This window comes from Myotis yumanensis, unplaced genomic scaffold (genome assembly GCF_028538775.1).
Source record: "Myotis yumanensis isolate MYYU_CA2020_CCGP unplaced genomic scaffold, mMyoYum1.0.hap1 SCAF_20, whole genome shotgun sequence".
NCBI lineage: Eukaryota > Metazoa > Chordata > Mammalia > Chiroptera > Vespertilionidae > Myotis > Myotis yumanensis.
The window spans coordinates 182,717-200,133 of record NW_027223771.1 but is presented as its reverse complement, the minus strand read 5'-3'; the positions used below and the strand labels follow the sequence as shown (position 1 = coordinate 200,133).

The window sequence follows — 17,417 nt, the reverse complement described above, 5'->3', positions numbered from 1 at the left end:
AAAAGAAAGAAAATATACTGCACAAATGTAAGTGGCAGTCCCAAAGAGACATAAAATAATTGTACTCAAGCCTCAGGGAAATTTGGTGATTAGTTTCCATCTTATTGGTCGTCTTGCATTAGGCATAATAATCTTCACCACAAAAATTAAAATACATATATTTTGCCCTGCCCGGGTGGCTCAGGTGGCTGGAGGGTCGTTCTATACATCAAAGGTTGTGGGTTCCATCCCCAGTTGGGGTGTGTATAAAATGTTTCTCTCTCACATCCATGCTTCTTTCTCCCTCCCTCCCTCTCGCTTTAAAAATCAATAAACATATCCTGACATGAGGATAAAAACCAACAATGTATCTTTTGAAAAACAGTAACTTCTTTTTGTTTGTTCTCACAAGAGGATATTTTTTCCATTGATTTTAAGAACGAGTGGAAGGAAAGGGGGCGGGAAGGGAGAGAGAGAAAGAGAGGAGGGAGATCAATGTGAGAGAGACACATCGATTGGTTGCCTCCCACATGTACCCCGACGGAGGCCGGGGATCAAACCTGCAACCCAACTAGGTGCCCTTGACCGGGAATTGAACTGGCAACCCTCTGGTCTGGGGGCCAATGCTCTAACTCAGTGATGGCGAACCTTTTGAGCTCGGCGTGTCAGCATTTTGAAAAACCCTAACTTAACTCTGGTGCCGTGTCACATAGAGAAATTTTTTGATCTTTGCAACCATAGTGAAACAAAGACTTACATTTTTGATATTTATTTTATATATTTAAATGCCATTTAACAAAGAAAAATCAACCCCAAAAAATGAGTTCGCGTGTCACCTCTGACACGCGTGTCATAGATTCGCCATCACTGCTCTAACTGCTAAGCCACACTGGCCAGGGAAAAAATAGTAACTTCTTTATCTCAAGACTCTAGATGGAGCAACCAGACCTCCATATCGCTCGGGTATTTATTCACTGCATTTTAATAATCTGCCCAAGCAACTACCATCAGAAAACAAATGAACCCGTATTGATCTACGGCCCGTGTTCACAAAGCACAGCTGTAATTACACCAGCGTGTTGGAGATCGTTCAAACTCTAGCAAGGCCTAACTTTTCCCAAAACTGCAATAAATATTTTATCACAGAACATGTACTTGATGGCCTACTGAGATTTTTTTCACAGTGCATGGGAGCGTTCCGAAGATGGCAAGGAATGTAACATCATACATTTTTCATGCACTAGAGGTTCAAGGTAATTGATTCCATATTTTTAATCCCAACACGAGGGAAAGCAAGATTATTAGGATCATTAAATATTGATCTCTGTCATAATGTAAGATGGTAATGCTACTCTGCATAAAAGGTGGTTTCCGACCTGCGGGGGGCCTGCTCTCGAGGTGAACACATGTGCTTCCAGAGGAAGATCATGGCCTTTAGACTCAGAAAAATGGGGGTTCGAATCGGGATCTGCTGCATAGGAGTTGAGTGACTCCCGCAAGATTTAGAAGCCGCTCGGAGCCTCTGGTTTTTTGACGGAAAAAGGGGATATTCTACTTTCTTCATAAGATCCCTGGAAAAGGGTCTTGGTCAGTGATGGCGAACCTATGACACGTGTGTCAGAGGCGACATGCGAACTCATTTTTTTGGTTGATTTTTCATTGTTAAATGGCATTTAAATATATAAAATAAATATCAAAAATATAAGTCTTTGTTTTACTATGGTTGCAAATATCAAAACATTTATATATGTGACACGGCACCAGAGTTAAGTTAGGGTTTTTCAAAATGCTGACACGCCGAGCTCAAAAGGTTCGCCATCACTGGTCTAGGTAGTAAGATTACTGGGAGAGGGTCTAGGTCAGGGGTTCCCAACCTTTTTTGGCCACGCCCCACCTAAGCATCTCTAAAATCCTGGTGCCCGCCATAGCTGGTTTGGCTCAGTGGATAGAGCGTCGGCCTGTGGACTGAAGGGTCCCAGGCTTGATTCTGGTCAAGGGCACATACCCGGGTTGCAGTCTCGATCCCCGGTAGGGGGCCTGCAGGAGGCAGCCGATGGATGATTCTCTCTCATCATTGATGTTTCTATCTCTCTCCCTCTACCTTTCTCTCTGAAATCAATAAAAATATATTTTAAAAAATAAATAAAATCCTAATGCCCCCCCCCCCCCGGGACATACCATTCTTATTATTCAAAAAGTGAGCTCCCTATTCACATGGAGGAAGCCTCAAAGGCCATGAACTTGGTCTAAACAAGCTTCCAAAGAACATGGCATCCATGAGAGAGAGAAATAAAAGAATGAAAGGACAGTGGAAGGACTGAGGGAGAAATCACTAGGAAATTGTCAAAAAGAATAGTAATAACATAAAATGATATGAAAAAATAGCAAATACAGTTTCAAAACATAACAGAGAACTGAAATGCATAAACATGTCACAATGTACATTTCTAGACTGTCTATGAGGGCCCGAGGACCTTAAGAAATGCAAAAAGGCCGAAACCGGTTTGGCTCAGTGGATAGAGCGTCGGCCTGCAGACTGAAGGGTCCCAGGTTCGATTCCGGTCAAGGGCATGTACCTGGGTTGCGGGCACATCCCCAGTAGGAGATGTGCAGGAGGCGGCTGATCGATGTTTCTCTCTCATCGATGTTTCTAACTCTATCTCTCTCCCTTCCTCTCTGTAAAAAAATCAATAAAATATATTAAAAAATAAAAATAAAAAAACAATTCAAAAAGTTCACTGTTAAGAACTCATTCTCAAATCGCCTCCCTGTGGGAACCACTGGTCTAGGTCAGTAACTGGTTATTAGTGTTCATTTTAGTGACACAGTTTTCTCTGAGTAAGACCAACATGGACCTGTGTCTTGGAAATACATTCATACCTCCATTTCACTGAAATTTTTACCAAAGTTGGCTGATACTATTTCCCAGTATAGTGGCAAGAAAAAAAAAATTAGAAAGCTGCATCTGTTTCATAAAAATGATCTCATTTATATCAGGAAATACATCCTTCGCCTCTAGATGTGAAACAGGAAAACTGCCCCCATAGCTTCTTACAGAAAGGGAGGTAAAACCACTTTGTGAAGCCCTGGCCGGGTGATTCGGTTGGTTGGAGCACCAGTCCACACACCAGAAGGTTGAAGGTTCAATTCCCGGTTCAGTTCCAGGTTGCAGGGTTTGATCCTGGGTGGGGGCGAGTACGGGAGGCAACCGATCAATGTTTCTCTCTCTCTCTCTCTCTCTCTCTCTCCTTTCCTCTCTCCCTGAAATTACATATCCTCAGGTGAGGATTAAAACAAACAAAAACTACTCTGCCACATAAAGAGAAGAGAGAAGGCATGCAAGGCACAGAGAACTATGCCTTCCATCTCTCCTTCACGGAGAGACAGAGACAAAATGTGAGGAGGCAGAAAGATAATGGGGGGCGGGTGCAGAGAATAAAAAAGAGCAAGAACACAGAAACCTCACAAGACGACCCATTCTAGGAGGGAACATCAGCAGTGGGGTGCAGACGCTTTAGAGAACAGGGACCGGAATTGTTTGCTTGCGGTTCTGCAAGGCAAGTTCGCTTTCTCACCCCCAAAACCTCAGTAAAATCTCACACGGACAGCATCTATGTCAATAGGTAGTTTGCAGATAATAAAAGAAGTGGAGCCCCAGCCGGTTTGACTCAGTGGATAGAGCATCAGCCTGAGGACCAAAGGGTCCCGGGTTCGGTTCCGGTCAAGGGCACGTACCTCGGTTGTAGGCTCCTCCCTGGCCTGGGCCCTGGTCAGGGCACGTGTAGGAGGCAACCAATCGATGTGTTTCTCTCACATCGATGTTTCTCTCTGTCTTTCCCTCTCTCTTCCACTCTCTCTAAGCATCCTGGGAAAATATGGAAAAATATCCTTGGGTGAGGATTAAAAAAAAAAAAGAAGTGTCCAAGGCGGGGCCAGTGGTTTACTGTGGAAGTGCTGCCCAGTGAAACCCAAGTCAGAGGACCAGGTAACGCTCCCACATCTGAGTTTCACAGGTATCTTTTTTTTAAAAATATATATTTTTATTGATTTCAGAGAGGAAGGGAGAGGGAGAGAGAGATAGAAACATCAATGATGAGAGAGAATCATTGACCGGCTGCCTCCTGAACACCCCCTACTGGGGATCAAGCCTACAACCCAGGCATGTGCCCTTGACCGGAATCGAACCTGGGACCCTTCAGTCCCCAGGCCGAAGCTCTATCCACTGAGCCAAACCAGCCAGGGCTCACAAGTATCTTGAGGAAAGCCCTGGATTCCTCCCAGAAGGTGGGGTAGGGTATTCAGCCGCTAGAAAAAAGACGAAAGGGAAGGATGCCCGCAATGGCTGTAGCGCTGCTTCGGGGACGCGGAAGCGGATGGGAGAAGACCCTGGCGGAGGAGGGTGGCCGTGCTGGCCGCACCTGCAGCACGTATCCCCGGATGTAGTCCTGAAGGGTCCAGTCCAGGGCATGCAGGATCCGCAGGACCTCGTCCTGCTTCAGCACACTGAAGAGCCGGTCCAGGAGGATTTTCAGGCGCACGGGGATGGCCTGGGTGCCGTAGAGCATGAGGCTGCTGATGTCAAACACCACGTTGGACTGGACGATCTCCACCTGGCTCGTGGGGTACATGGGCGGGATCCTCAGCTTGCTGAGCGCTGGGAAACCAAAGGAAGAAACGATTTTTTAAAAACATATTTTTATCGATTTCAGAGAAGAAGGGAGAGGGAGAGAGAGAGAGAGAAACATCAGTGATGAGAGAGAATCATGGATCAGCTGCCTCCTGCACGTCCCCCACTGGGGATGGAGCCCGCCACCCGGGCATGTCCCCTTGACTGGATTCGAACCCAGGACCCTTCAGTCTGCAGGTCGCCGCTCTATCCCCTGAGCCAAACCAGCCAGGGCAGAAATGACGTTTTTAAGGATCCTACTCTCAGGAGAAACATTGCATAGGAAATAGGCTGGTGCCAACTCTCGGCGATCTGTTCCAACAGTGAAAAAAAAAGACTATACAAATAATTAATTATCTTAATAGCTTTCACAGGCACTTACAACGCGGACTGGCCCGAGCCTCTCCTTTTCTCCCTTTCCTGTGGCATCCCTGAGGAGGAAAAGAGCCGCAAGTAGGGGGAGTGCAAAAAGAGGGGTGGTGGTGGTAAAAACAAAGGCCCAGGTGCCTAACCCAGAGGATGGAAATCGGGAAGCACCAGGTGAGAACCTGGGTTTGGGAGTCCAGCAGACCCGGGCCTGACACCCCCTCGTTGACAGACTTGGCAAATAAAACCACCAAAACCCAGCTCTCACTGGTTGGGCTCAGTGGATAGAGTGTCGGCCTGCTGACTGAAGGGTCCCGGGTTGGATTCCGGTCAAGGGCACATGCCTGGGTTGCAGCTCAATTCCCAGGAGGGGGCCTGCAGGAAGCAGCTGATCAATAATTCTCTCTCATCACTAATGTTTCTATCTCTCTCTCCCTCTCCCTTCCTCTCTGAAATCAATAAAAATATATTTTAAAAAATAATTAGCCGAAACTGGTTTGGCTCAGTGGATAGAGCGTCGGCCTGCGGACTGAAAGGTCCCGGGTTCGATTCCAGTCAAGGGCACATGCCTGGGTTGCAGCTCAATTCCCAGGAGGGGGCCTGCAGGAAGCAGCTGATCAATGATTCTCTCTCATCACTAATGTTTCTATCTCTCTCTCCCTCTCCCTTCCTCTTTGAAATCAATAAAAATATATTTTAAAAAATAATAACAAAAAAGAAACCACCGAAACCTATGTTGTCTTATGTGATAGACATCAGCCCCATATGGCTACTTAAATTTAGATTATATTCATTAACATTGGGCTAGCTGGTTTGGCTCAGTGGATAGAATGTCAGCCCACGGACTAAAGGGTCCTAGGTTCGATTCCGGTCAAGGGTACATATGTTGGTTGCAGGCTTGATCCCTGGCCCTGGTCAGAGCATGAGGAAGGCAATCAATTGATGTGTCTCTCTCATATTGATGTTTCTCTTCCCATCTCTTCCCTTCCTTTCCACTCTCTCTAAAAATCAATGGAAAAATATCCTCGGGGGAGGATGAACAAAAACAAAACAAAACAAAAAATAAATTCATTAACAGTTAAGAAAACTGGAAATTCAATTCTGCAGTCACACTTGTCACGTTTCAAGAATTTGGTAGCCACCCATGGCTAGTGTAGGGTCAGGTTCAGCAAATATAAATACAGGATGCCCAGTTAAATCTGAATATAAACACCAAATAAGCAGATATGTCTAGACTAAGAAAAATATTGATTGATTAATCTCAGAGAGAAAGGGAGAGGGAGAGGGAGAGAGAGATAGGACCATCAATAATGAGAATCATCGATCAGCTGCCTCCTGCATGCCCCCAACTGGGGATCAAGCCTGCAACCCAGGCATGTGCCCCGACTGGAAATCCAACCCTGACCTCCTGGTTTATGGGGTCGACGCTCAACCACTCAGCCACACCAGCCAGGCTAGGAAATTATTTTTTGTTTATCTGAAATTCAAATTCAAAGGAACAGTCTGTATTTTATCTGGGCTAGGGCTCCTGCATTAGACGGCACAGACCAGTTCTATCATCTCAAATTGATGGCAGTGAGGCACCCGTGTGCCCGCCTTTAGGACGGGGCTAACGAAACACGTATCATGTGGAGTTGTAATCAAAGAGATGACACATCTAGAGCTCTGAGGCCAGCGGTTCTCAACCTGTGGGTCGCGACCCCTTTGGCGGTCGAACGATCCTTTCACAGGGGTCGCCTAAGACCATCCTGCATATCAGATATTTACATGACGATTCATCACAGCAGCAACATCACAGTTGTGAAGTAGCCACGAAAGTAATTTTATGGTTGGGGGCCACCACAACATGAGGAACTGTATGTAAAGGGCCGGAAGGTCGAGAACCGCTGTGACTCAGGCGGTTGCCCGGCACACAGCAGTAACGTACGCGTGCTCGCTGCCGCTCTGTTCTTAGCTATCTCATCCATTCCTGAAAAACTGTAAGGGTTATTTAGAGGGAAATAAAGTTACCGTGGGCCACCCATCCGTGTCGGCACTGCTCACACTGCCGGTGGTTGATTTTGCCTGGTTTGAAACTTTGGCAGCTGCAATTCAGAGTACAGCCAATAGCCTGCAAAAGAGAACACAGGTGCGCTTAGCATGTTCGGGGTGTGTGGGACACACACGGCATGTACAGAGCAAAACCCCCATCCGGCGGCATTCCTTGAGCACTGCGTGCCCACGCCGTGCCAGGCCCCGGTGTGTATACTGGACCCCGGAAAGAGGACCTGGAGACGGCGCACACCTCACGCAGACATCCTGCAGGAGAGAATAGGCCACAGACATCGGGACTTGTTATAAGAGGAGGGGTTGGAGGAAACATCTGGGTTGTTATTATGAAGGACGTGGAAAGGGTGAAAAGTCACATTTAAAAAAAAATATGTTTTTTTTATTGATTTCAGAGAGGAAGGGATTGGGAGGGAGACATAGAAATATCAGTGACGCCCTAGCCAGTTTGGCTCAGTGGCTAGAGCTTTGGCCTGTAGACTGAAGGGTCCCGGGTTCAATTCTGGTCAAGGGCACATGCCCGGGTTGCGGGCCCAATCCCCAGTCGGGGGCGTGCAGGAGGCAGCCGATCAATGATTCTCTCATCACTGATGTTTCTATCTCTCTCCCTCTCCCCTCCTCTCTGAAATCAAGAAAAAAAAAAAATATATATATATTTTAAAAAGAAACATCAGTGATTGATGAGAGAGAATCATCACTTGGCTGCCTCCTGCACGCCTCCTACTGGGGATCGAGCCCACAACCTGGGCATGTGCCCTTGACTGGAATCAAAGCTGGGACCCTTCAGTCTGCAGGCTGACGCTCTAGCCACTGAGACAAACCAGCTAGTGCTCATTTTTTTTTCTTCTTAATCCTCACCTGAGGCCATTGATTTTTAGAGGGAGGAGAGAGGGAAAGACAGAGAGAAATATCAATGTGAGAGAAACACATCGATTGGTTGCCTCCCGCATGCGCCCCGACCAGGGCCCGGGCCGGGGAGGAGCCTGCAACCGACGTACGCACCCTTGACTGGAATCGAACCCGGGACCCTTCAGTCCGCAGGCCGATCCTCTATCCACTGAGCCAAGCCGGCTAGGACTAAAGAGTCACATTTTCACTGAATCTCTAAGGTGACGGGAGCAGCCATGCTGAAATGTACACGGGGGCTGCCTGGGAACAAGCAAAAGGAATTGATCGGAGTGGAGAGAAACCCACATGTGGAATTTGTTCCCCATCAACATGTGGTAGAGGCTGAATACCAGGCTAGATAAGAGGACATGGACCGGCTGGACGGCTCCCCAGCCCCATCCCTGGACTGTGTGACTGACAGAGACAGACACGGGCTGGACAAGGCCTTCACGGACGCCTGTAGGCTGCATGTTAGAAGTGCCGTGTGTGGTGGGTGGGTGCGGAGTGTGCAAACACATGGCTGACATAAAAAATAGAGACGTACGTGCCAACAGAGTCTGGTGTTAGCAACCGAGCTTCCCATACATTTTTTAAGATGAATTCCTCAAAAGGGGGGTGGAGGCCTGCAGAACGTAATCTATTATTAAAGAGAAAACGCTCTCACAGGGGCTCTGACAGCTAGGTTCCTGGGAAGAGCTGCTGGGTGGAATCCATATGATGCAAGAGAGCCTTGAACCTGGGGAGTGTGTGCGTGTTTGGGAGGCCCCGGGATGTGTGTGTGTGTGAAAGCCCCACATCTGCCCTGGCCTGTTTGGCTCAGTGGACAGAGTGTCGGCCTGTGGACTGAAGGGTCCCAGGTTCGATTCTGGTCAAGGGCACATGCCCGGGTTGCAGGCTCAGTCCCCAGTAAGGGGGTGTGCAGGAGGCAGCCGATCCATGATTCTCTCTCATCACCGATGTTTCTATCTCTCTCTCTCTTCCTCTCTGAAATCAATAAAAATATTTTTGAAAAATCCAGTTGCCGGAGGGCTGGTAAATGGTGCAGGCAGCTTGGAAAACAGTCTGGCAGAGTTTCACAAACACAGAGTTACCACAGGATCCAGCAACTTCACTCCTGGGTATGCGCCCAAGACAACTGAAAACCTCTCTCCCCACAAACCCTTGCTCCCCAAAGTGGAAATAGCCCCCCCATATCCTTCAGTTGATAAATGGATAAACAAAGTGTGGACAGCCATATCATGGATACCATCTCTATATATAAAAGCCTCAGCGACCGAATGACCGAACGACCTTTTGACTGGTCACTATGATGTGCACTGACCACCAGGGGGCAGACGCTCAACGCAGGAGCTGCCCCCTGGTGGTCAGTGCGCTCCCACAGCGGGAGTGCTGCTCAGCTGATTGATGAGCTCCAGAGGCCGGGCTCACGGCTGGCAAGCGCAGCTATGGTGGTCCGAGTCTCTCTTGCCGCCACAGCACTGTGCTACCGAGCGAGCGGCAGTGGCGGCAGGCGCAGCGGGGCCAGGAGCGGAGCGGTGTCTGGCCTGGGCTTGGGCTCCTCCCTGGCTGCCTGCCGCTTCATGAACTACTACATCCCTTGGGCAGTCCGACATCCTCTGAGGGGTCCCAGATTATGAGAGGGCACAGGCCAGGATGAGGGACCCCATTGGTGCACGAAATCCATGCACTAGGCCTCTAGTCTATATATATATATGAAAGCCTAAGCGACCGAGTGACCGGTCGCTATGATGTGCACTGATCACCAGGAAGCAGATACTTAATGCAAGAACTGCCCCCTGGTGGTCAGTGAGCCCCCACAGCCAACCTCCTGCAGCCCCAATTGGCCCCTAGCGCCGGCCAGGCCAAGGGACCCTCCACCTGTGCACAAATTTGTGCACCGGGCCTCTAGTTAGGCAATAAGGAAGAATGAAGTGCTGAGATATGCTACCACATGGATGGATCTTGGAAACATTAAGCTAAAGAAAGAAGTACACAAAAAATGAAGTATAAAAAGTCGGAGGTTGTGCGATTCCATTTATAAGAAATGTCAAGACTAGGCCAATCCAGCCCTAACTGGTTTGGCTCAGTAGATAGGGCATCAGCCTGCAGACTGAAGGGTCCTGGGTTCTATTCTGATCAAGGGCACATGCCTGGGTTGCAGGTTCGATCCCCGTAGGGGGCATGCAGGAGGCAGCTGATCAATGATTCTCTCTCATCATTGATGTTTCTCTCTCCCTCTCCCTCTCCCTTCCTTTCTGAAATCAATAAAGAAATAATAAAAAAGGGAGGGGCAATCCATAGAGGCAGAAAGCAGACGAGTGGCTGCCAGGGATTGTGGGGCGTAGGCGGGATGACGAGTGGGTAGGGAATGCTAATGGGTGGTAGAGAAGGGAGAGTGGTATTCTTTTTGGTTTGTTTTCATCTTTTTTTAAAACCAGCTTTAAATTGAGATGTAATTCACATATACAGCTCACCCCTTTAAAGTACACATGCCACTGATTTTTAGTACATTCACAGGGTAGTGCAACCTTCATCACAATCTGATTTTCATCCTTCCCCGAAGAAACCCTGGTGTAAGTTTATGGTGGACACGTGACTCCATTTCTTTTGGGCACGTTCTTAGGAGTGGAATTGCTGGAACACCTAGTCACTCTCAGTGTAACTGTTTGAGAAACGGTCCAATGGTTGTCCAAAGGGGTGGAACCATTTTACATTCCCACCAGCAATGCATGAGGGTTCCAGTTTCCCCGCTCCTCGCCAACACGCCATGAATAGGCGGACCGAATGACTTTAATATCAGTGAAAATACTCCCAAGTATACAATGATGGATAACACGGCATCCTACAGTTCTCCAAACCTTCAGGACGGGCACCACCAAGAGCGAGATCTAATGTAAACTACAGATGCTGGGTGATTGTGAAGAGTCAATTGGAGGTTCATCGTTGTAACAAATGTGCCCCAGGGTGAGGGGTGTTAATCATGGGGGAGGTGCCTGGCTGGTGTGGCTCAGTGGTTGAGCGGTGGCCTATGAACCAAGAGGTCACCGTTCAATTCCCGGTCAGGGCACATGCTCAGGTTGACGGCTCCGTCCCCAATAGGGGGTGTGCAGGAGGCAGCCCATCAATGATTCTCTCTCATCATTGATGTTTCTCTCTCTCTCTCCTTCTCCCTTCCTCTCTGCAATCAATAAAAATATTTAAAATTATAATAATCATGGGGGAGGCTATGCATAGTGTGGCTTAGTTGGTTGAGTGTTGTCTCAACCGTTACATGAAGTCTAGTAGCCTCCCCAGCTGCTACCCGCCAGGTACCCCAGTAACACCTCCCTCCCCCAGTTGGGGAAACCAAAAATGACTCCAGACATTTCCAAATGCTCCTGGGGGCGAAACTGCCCCCAGACGAGACCCACTGACCTAACCTGACTGTTCAGTTTTAGCAGTTTCTACTGTGGGGACAGAATTTTTTAAGCAGTTTTACCCACAATTCCGACGTATGGATGCTGCTTTATAAGAAACGTTCATGTGGTTTTATATGAACCTATTTGAATGAGGCTTAATAAATTAGACACCTATGGAAATCAATCTCAGAGGAATTATTTGTGAACTAAAAAGGCGAATGCTGGTGTCTTAGAAAACTTCTAATGTAAGGCCCTGGAGTTTTTCCACCCAGCTCAGAATCCCACAATGTAGTAAAATTGTAGCATTGATCCCTAAAGACACATGAAAACTTCTACAATGAGGTCAAACCACACACACACACACACACACACACACACACACAATTGTAATTACAGGACGAAAAGTACTCATGTAAATCAAAATGGAAAACTCTTAAAACTCACATCCTTTCCTTTGGACTCCGGATAGAAGTACCTTTTTTTCGGAAATATACAGCAGATGTTTACAACATTCTGAACTCATCAAGGCACGATTATTGCTTTTCCCGCACTCATTTCAATCAGCCTGTTTCTGAATTGTTATTAGTCGCTTTGATGCGCTACAAACCAACATTCGAAATTCTGGTGTTGTTTTTTTTTTTGATAACTATCCTCTGCTCATTCATTCACCCAGAAATTACTGACGCCCCTCGTATGTGACGGATGATTCAGTTATTTGTAGTCTTGAGATGGAAAGTTATGCCCTCGTTCTTAGGTAGGTCTGAGGGTCCCTCTTCCTCTCCCGGGCACGCCTGCCCTACCTTCAGCGTGGGGAGGTGCTGACTTGAATTCCCAGCGGTGGCCGCCAGAACCACAGTGGGGTAGATACACAACACCCACTGCTGGACAGTGCATGCATTTGATGGGCTCTGCGTTATGGAGCTTGAGGATAAACACTGTCTACTTCAAAGCTGTTTCATCTCTAGCACATGTAAATATTTTCATATCGTGGAAGATAAATTCAGGGGGATATCCTTTTTTATTTTAAAAAATTTTAAACCTAGATTTAAAAATATATATATTTTATTGATTTTTTTACAGAGAGGAAGGGAGAGGGATAGAGAATTAGAAACATTGATGAGAGAGAAACATTGATCAGCTGCCTCCTGCACATCCCCTACTGGGAATGTGCCTGCAACCCAGGTACATGCTCTTAACCAGAATCGAACCTGGGACCCCTCAGTCTGCAGGCCGACTCTCTATCCACTGAGACAAACCAGTTAGTGCTAAACATATATTTTTTATTGATTTCAGAGAGAGGAAGAGATAGAAACATCAATGATGAGAGAGAATCATTGATCCACTGCCTCCTGCATGCCCCCTACTGGGGATCGAGCCGCAACCCGGGCATGTGCCCTTGACTGGACTCGAACCTGGGACCCTTCAGTCCGCAGGCCGACGCTCCACTGAGCACACCGGCTAGGGCCAGGGGGATATTCTTGGGGGACTAGATGCAAGGGGGGCGGAGAAAAATTACAGAGGAATTTTGGGGTTTCCAAATTCATGGCACTGACCCTGTCTGGGGAGTCATTTGTGCTCTGGGTCTGGAACAAAGTCACACTATGCTCAGCCAGGCGCCTCTGTAGCTTCAAGCTACTTCCTCTGCCCTGTCCCACACAGTGGCCCTTAGCTACGTGGGGCTGTTGACATGAAAATTAATTAAAATCAAATCAAATTTAAAATGCGGTTCTTTGGTCACACTAGCCACATGGCCAGTGCTCGGTAGCCACAGGTGGCCGGCGGCCACTATACTGGACAGTGGCGGTGAGAACATGTCTATCATCGCAGAGTCCTGCTGGGCAGTAGTGAGATGAGCTACCCTTCCGGCATCGGCCCTCCCACAGGGCGGCCTATTACTTAGGCCAGCGGTTCTCAACCTGTGGGTCGCGGCCCCTTTGGGGGTCGAACGACCCTTTCACAGAGGTCGCCTAAGACCATCGGAAAACACATATATAATTACATATTGTTTTTGTGATGAATCACTATGCTTTAACTATGTTCCATTTGTAACAATGAAATTGGGGGTCACCACAACACGAGGAACTGTATTAAAGGGTCGCGGCATTAGGAAGGTTGAGAACCACTGACTTAGGCGCTATCTCATTTAGTCCTCAGGACATCGCCGCGAGGAGGGAACTATCCTCAGGAAACTTAAATGTAGGGAAGAGTTGTAATTGCCCAAGGTCACATAGTTGGCAAGCTTTATTGATCATTTATCATGTGTGTAGCAATGCAGTAAAGAGCCAGGAGGTAGGTACTACTATCCCCATTTAAAAAAAAAATTTTTATTGATTTCAGAGAGGAAGGGAGAGGGAGAGAGAGATTAAAACAGCAATGATGAGAGAGAATCATTGATGGGCTGCCTCCTGCACGCTCCCCACTGGGGATCAGGCCACAACCCGGGCATGTGCCCTTGACCGGAATGGAACCCGGGACCCTTCAGTCTGCAGGCTGACGCTCTATCCATTGAGGCAAACCGGCTAGGGCACTATCCCCATTTTATAGACAAGGAAACTGAGGGACTTAGGGACTATCAGGGTGGTCTCAAATTTGGACACTGGGGGTAGATGACTTCTTGAACTATGCATATTTGATGCTAACTGCACTTACATTTTTATGAGTTTATTTGATCCCAATGTCAACTGTGAGAGTTAGGCATTACCATCCAAATATTTACTCAGCATTGATGAGCTAGACATTCTAAACTCTGAGGGTTAAAGTGTTAAACAAGACCAATGAGGTCCCTGCCTTCAAGGAACTTATATCTAGAGCGGAACATCATCAGGTAAACAAATAATACCTTTTCAGAATAAGATAAGTGCTATGAAGGAGCTGAGCAGAAGTCTCAGCTAGCGATTTTACTGGATGGCATGGAGGGGTAGAGGTAGGAGTACACGCCTGTTAGATACGGTTGTCCTCAAAGGCTTTGAGGTGACAATTAAACTGAGTCCCAGCCCTGGCCGGTGTGCTCAGTGGATAGAGCATTAGCCTGTGGACTGAAGGGTCCTGGGTTCGATTCCTGTGAAGAGCATATGCCCGGGTTGTGGGCTTGATCCCCAGTAGGGGGCCTGCAGGAGGCAGCTGATCAATGATTCTCTTTCATCACTGAGGTTTCTCTCTCTCTCTCCCTCTCCCTTCCTCTCTGAAATCAATAAAGATATACAGTAGGTCTTTGGGTTACGTTGGAGATCTGTTCCTATGGCGCGACTTAATGCGATTTTTGCCACAAATCAGAACCCACCTACATAAGCACCTACGTCACTCACAGGGAGCACATACACAGCAGTAATGAAGTGAAACAGTAAAAAAAAAAAAAAATTACAAGAAAGATAACAATTCCTGTCCTTTACTTGTGGTTAATAATAAAAAACATAAAGCACATATGTACATACGTCGAAATGACGGAACTTTTTTTAAATATAAAAATAAATGGGAGATGGCGATGTAACCACGAAACGACGTACGTAGGGTCCGACGTAACCACGAGGACTGTCTGTATTAAAAAATAAAATAAACCGAGTCCCAGAGGATGGCAAGGAGCCAGTGAAGAACTGGAGGCAGCAGGACTGAGTTAGGTAGTGGACTTAGCAAGTGCAAAGGCCCTGGGGCACAAAGGGGTTGGAGTTTTCATGGCACAGAAAAGGGCGCCAGTGTAGCCAGAGTGGAGTTAGTGACGTTAATGGCAGGAAATGGGGGCCAGAGAGGTGACGGAGACCACTCTGCACAGGACTGTGGGGGCAAACCAAGGAGTATGGGTTTGATTCTAAGTCTAAGGGTATAAAATTCATAGGATTTGCCTATTAAAGTGACACCTCCGGAAGCGGAGCTGGGGAGCCTGAGCGACCCCCCCTCCCTACTCTGCCCCCAGCATACTGAACATCCTTCACCGGGAGGCAGTAAAACTTACAACTGGCCTCCGGCGACTTATGTCTTACTTCCTGCTAAGCCCTACAAGCTCCAGCTCCCTGACTGGGAGCCTCTGACCATAAAGTGGGCTGCTTACCTGCGCCTGCCTCCCTCCGAGGCCCATAAGGCACGTTAATGAGAATTTACAGACGGAGAGTTGAAAAGGCCAATTAGCCCAGTAAGACTGCTGTTCCTGCCAGGCCTCCGACAAGCAGGTTCTTAGGTCCGCTGGGCTCAGGGGGTCTGACTCTGCACAGACGGAGCTACCAACAACACTGACGGTAAGCCCTCCAGAAAGGCTGCTTCACCATGAATCATCCCTGCGAGAGGCAACAAAACGAAACTCAAGACCAACACCTAGCCCCGGCTGGTTTGGCTCAGTGGACAGAGCGTCCGCCTGCAGACTGAAGGGTCCCGGGTTCGATTCTAGTCAAGGGCCCAAGCCCGGGTTTCGGTTTCGATTCCCAGTAGGGGGCGTACAGGAGGCAGCCGATCGATGATTCTCTCTCATCATTGATGTTTCTCTCTCTCTCTCTCTCTCTCCCTGTCTCTTCCTCTCTGAAATCAATAAAAATATATTTAAAAACAAACAAACAAAACCCAACACCTAGTCGCTGACCCTGGGCCTGAGGCTTTGTAAACCTTTCACTGGTATTATTCTTATTTTTGTTAATCCTGACCCGAGATATCTTTCCATTGATTTTTTTTTATATTTTATTGATTTTTTACAGAGAAGAAGGGAGAGGGACAGAGAGTTAGAAACATCGATGAGAGAGATCGATCAGCTGCCTCCTGCACGCCCCCCACTGGGGATGTGCCCGCAACCAAGGCACATGCCCTTGACCGGAATCGAACCCGGGACCCCTCAGTCCGCAGGCCGACACTCCATCCACTGAGCCAAACTGGTTCGGCTCCATTGATTTTTAGGGAGAGTGGAAGAGAGAGGGAAAGACAGAGAGAAACATTGATCTGAGAGAAATACATCAGTTGGTTACCACCTGCAACCAGGGCCCTGGCTGGGGCGGAGCCTGCAACCAAGGCACGTGCCCGTGACCGGAATCGAACCTGGGACCCCCACCGCCGAATCGAACCTGGGGACCCCCCTCCCCGCCCCAGTCTGCAGGCCAATGCTCTTTCCACTGAGCCAAACTGGCTAGGGCTCACTGGTATTATTTAAGAGAATAATGAATGGACCAAGGAGAGAGCTGCACCATTTATGCTTACTAATCATAGAGGCCCACTCCATGTCCTTCTGCCCAATCTGCCTGGTAAGGGAACCTCCATTTCCACATCTCCTTTGGCGGCTAGGTGGTTAGGCACTGGGCCAGTGGAATGCAAGTAAAGCCGTGGTGGAGTTCTACAGAAAGCTCCTCGGACACTGGAGGCGGCCCAGCTGAGGGCCTTCTTTGCTTTCCCTCCTGGGAACCCGGATGTGATGGCTGGATGGCGGAGGCCATTTTGCAACCACGAGGCAACCCTGAAGGACGGCCCTGAGGACGGCCGAGCAGAAAGGATGGTGCCTTATTTGGGAGCCCTTTCACTTGCAGCCAAATACATTTCCTAAGTTGCACGCGGATCTTACGGACCACGGAGGGGACTGCATAAAAAGCATGTGAGCCCTGACCAGTTTGGCTCAGTGGCTGGGGCGTCGGCCTGTGGACTGAAGGGTCCCGGGTTCGATTCCGGTCAAGGGCATGTACCTTGGTTGCGGGCACATCCCCAGTAGGGGGTGTGCAGGAGGCAGCTGATCGATGTTTCTCTCTCATCGATGTTTCTAACTCTCTATTCCTCTCCCTCCCTTTCTGTAAGAAATCAATAAAATATATTTTTTTAAAAAAAGCACGTGAAAAATAGCTAACCAGCAAGACCACCAGGACCACGTTCAGAGTGTGCGGTCCTCTGTTCAGTGTGAGATCCTAAGGCTGTGCCCGATTCTCGGGGGTAAGAACCATAAATTTCCCAACCTGAAATCACAGGACCCAGCCTGCTAACTCACATACGGTATCGCTGTTTATAAGTCATCGAGCTTTAGGATGAAAATGCTTCAGGTTTTCCCAAGTTGTATGTCAAACTGCAGCGGGAAGGCCGGGGAGGGTTGGGGGGCAGGAGGAAGGGGGGTAAGAGATCAA

At 48.1% G+C, this 17,417-nt stretch overlaps 1 protein-coding gene across 2 annotated transcripts in view; it reads right to left on the bottom strand.

Annotated features, from left to right (window-relative positions):
- The window catches only part of BNC1 (basonuclin zinc finger protein 1), a 42,462-nt gene that overhangs the window by 15,934 nt on the left and 9,111 nt on the right, over window positions 1-17,417 (bottom strand). For both annotated transcript variants that reach the window (XM_070400420.1, XM_070400421.1), the window contains exons 2-3: window positions 7,022-7,121; window positions 4,398-4,633 (exon numbers count right to left, since the gene is read on the bottom strand). In XM_070400420.1, coding sequence (XP_070256521.1) covers window positions 4,398-4,633; window positions 7,022-7,121 — 336 coding nt within the window. The remainder of the gene's footprint in view (window positions 1-4,397; window positions 4,634-7,021; window positions 7,122-17,417) is intronic.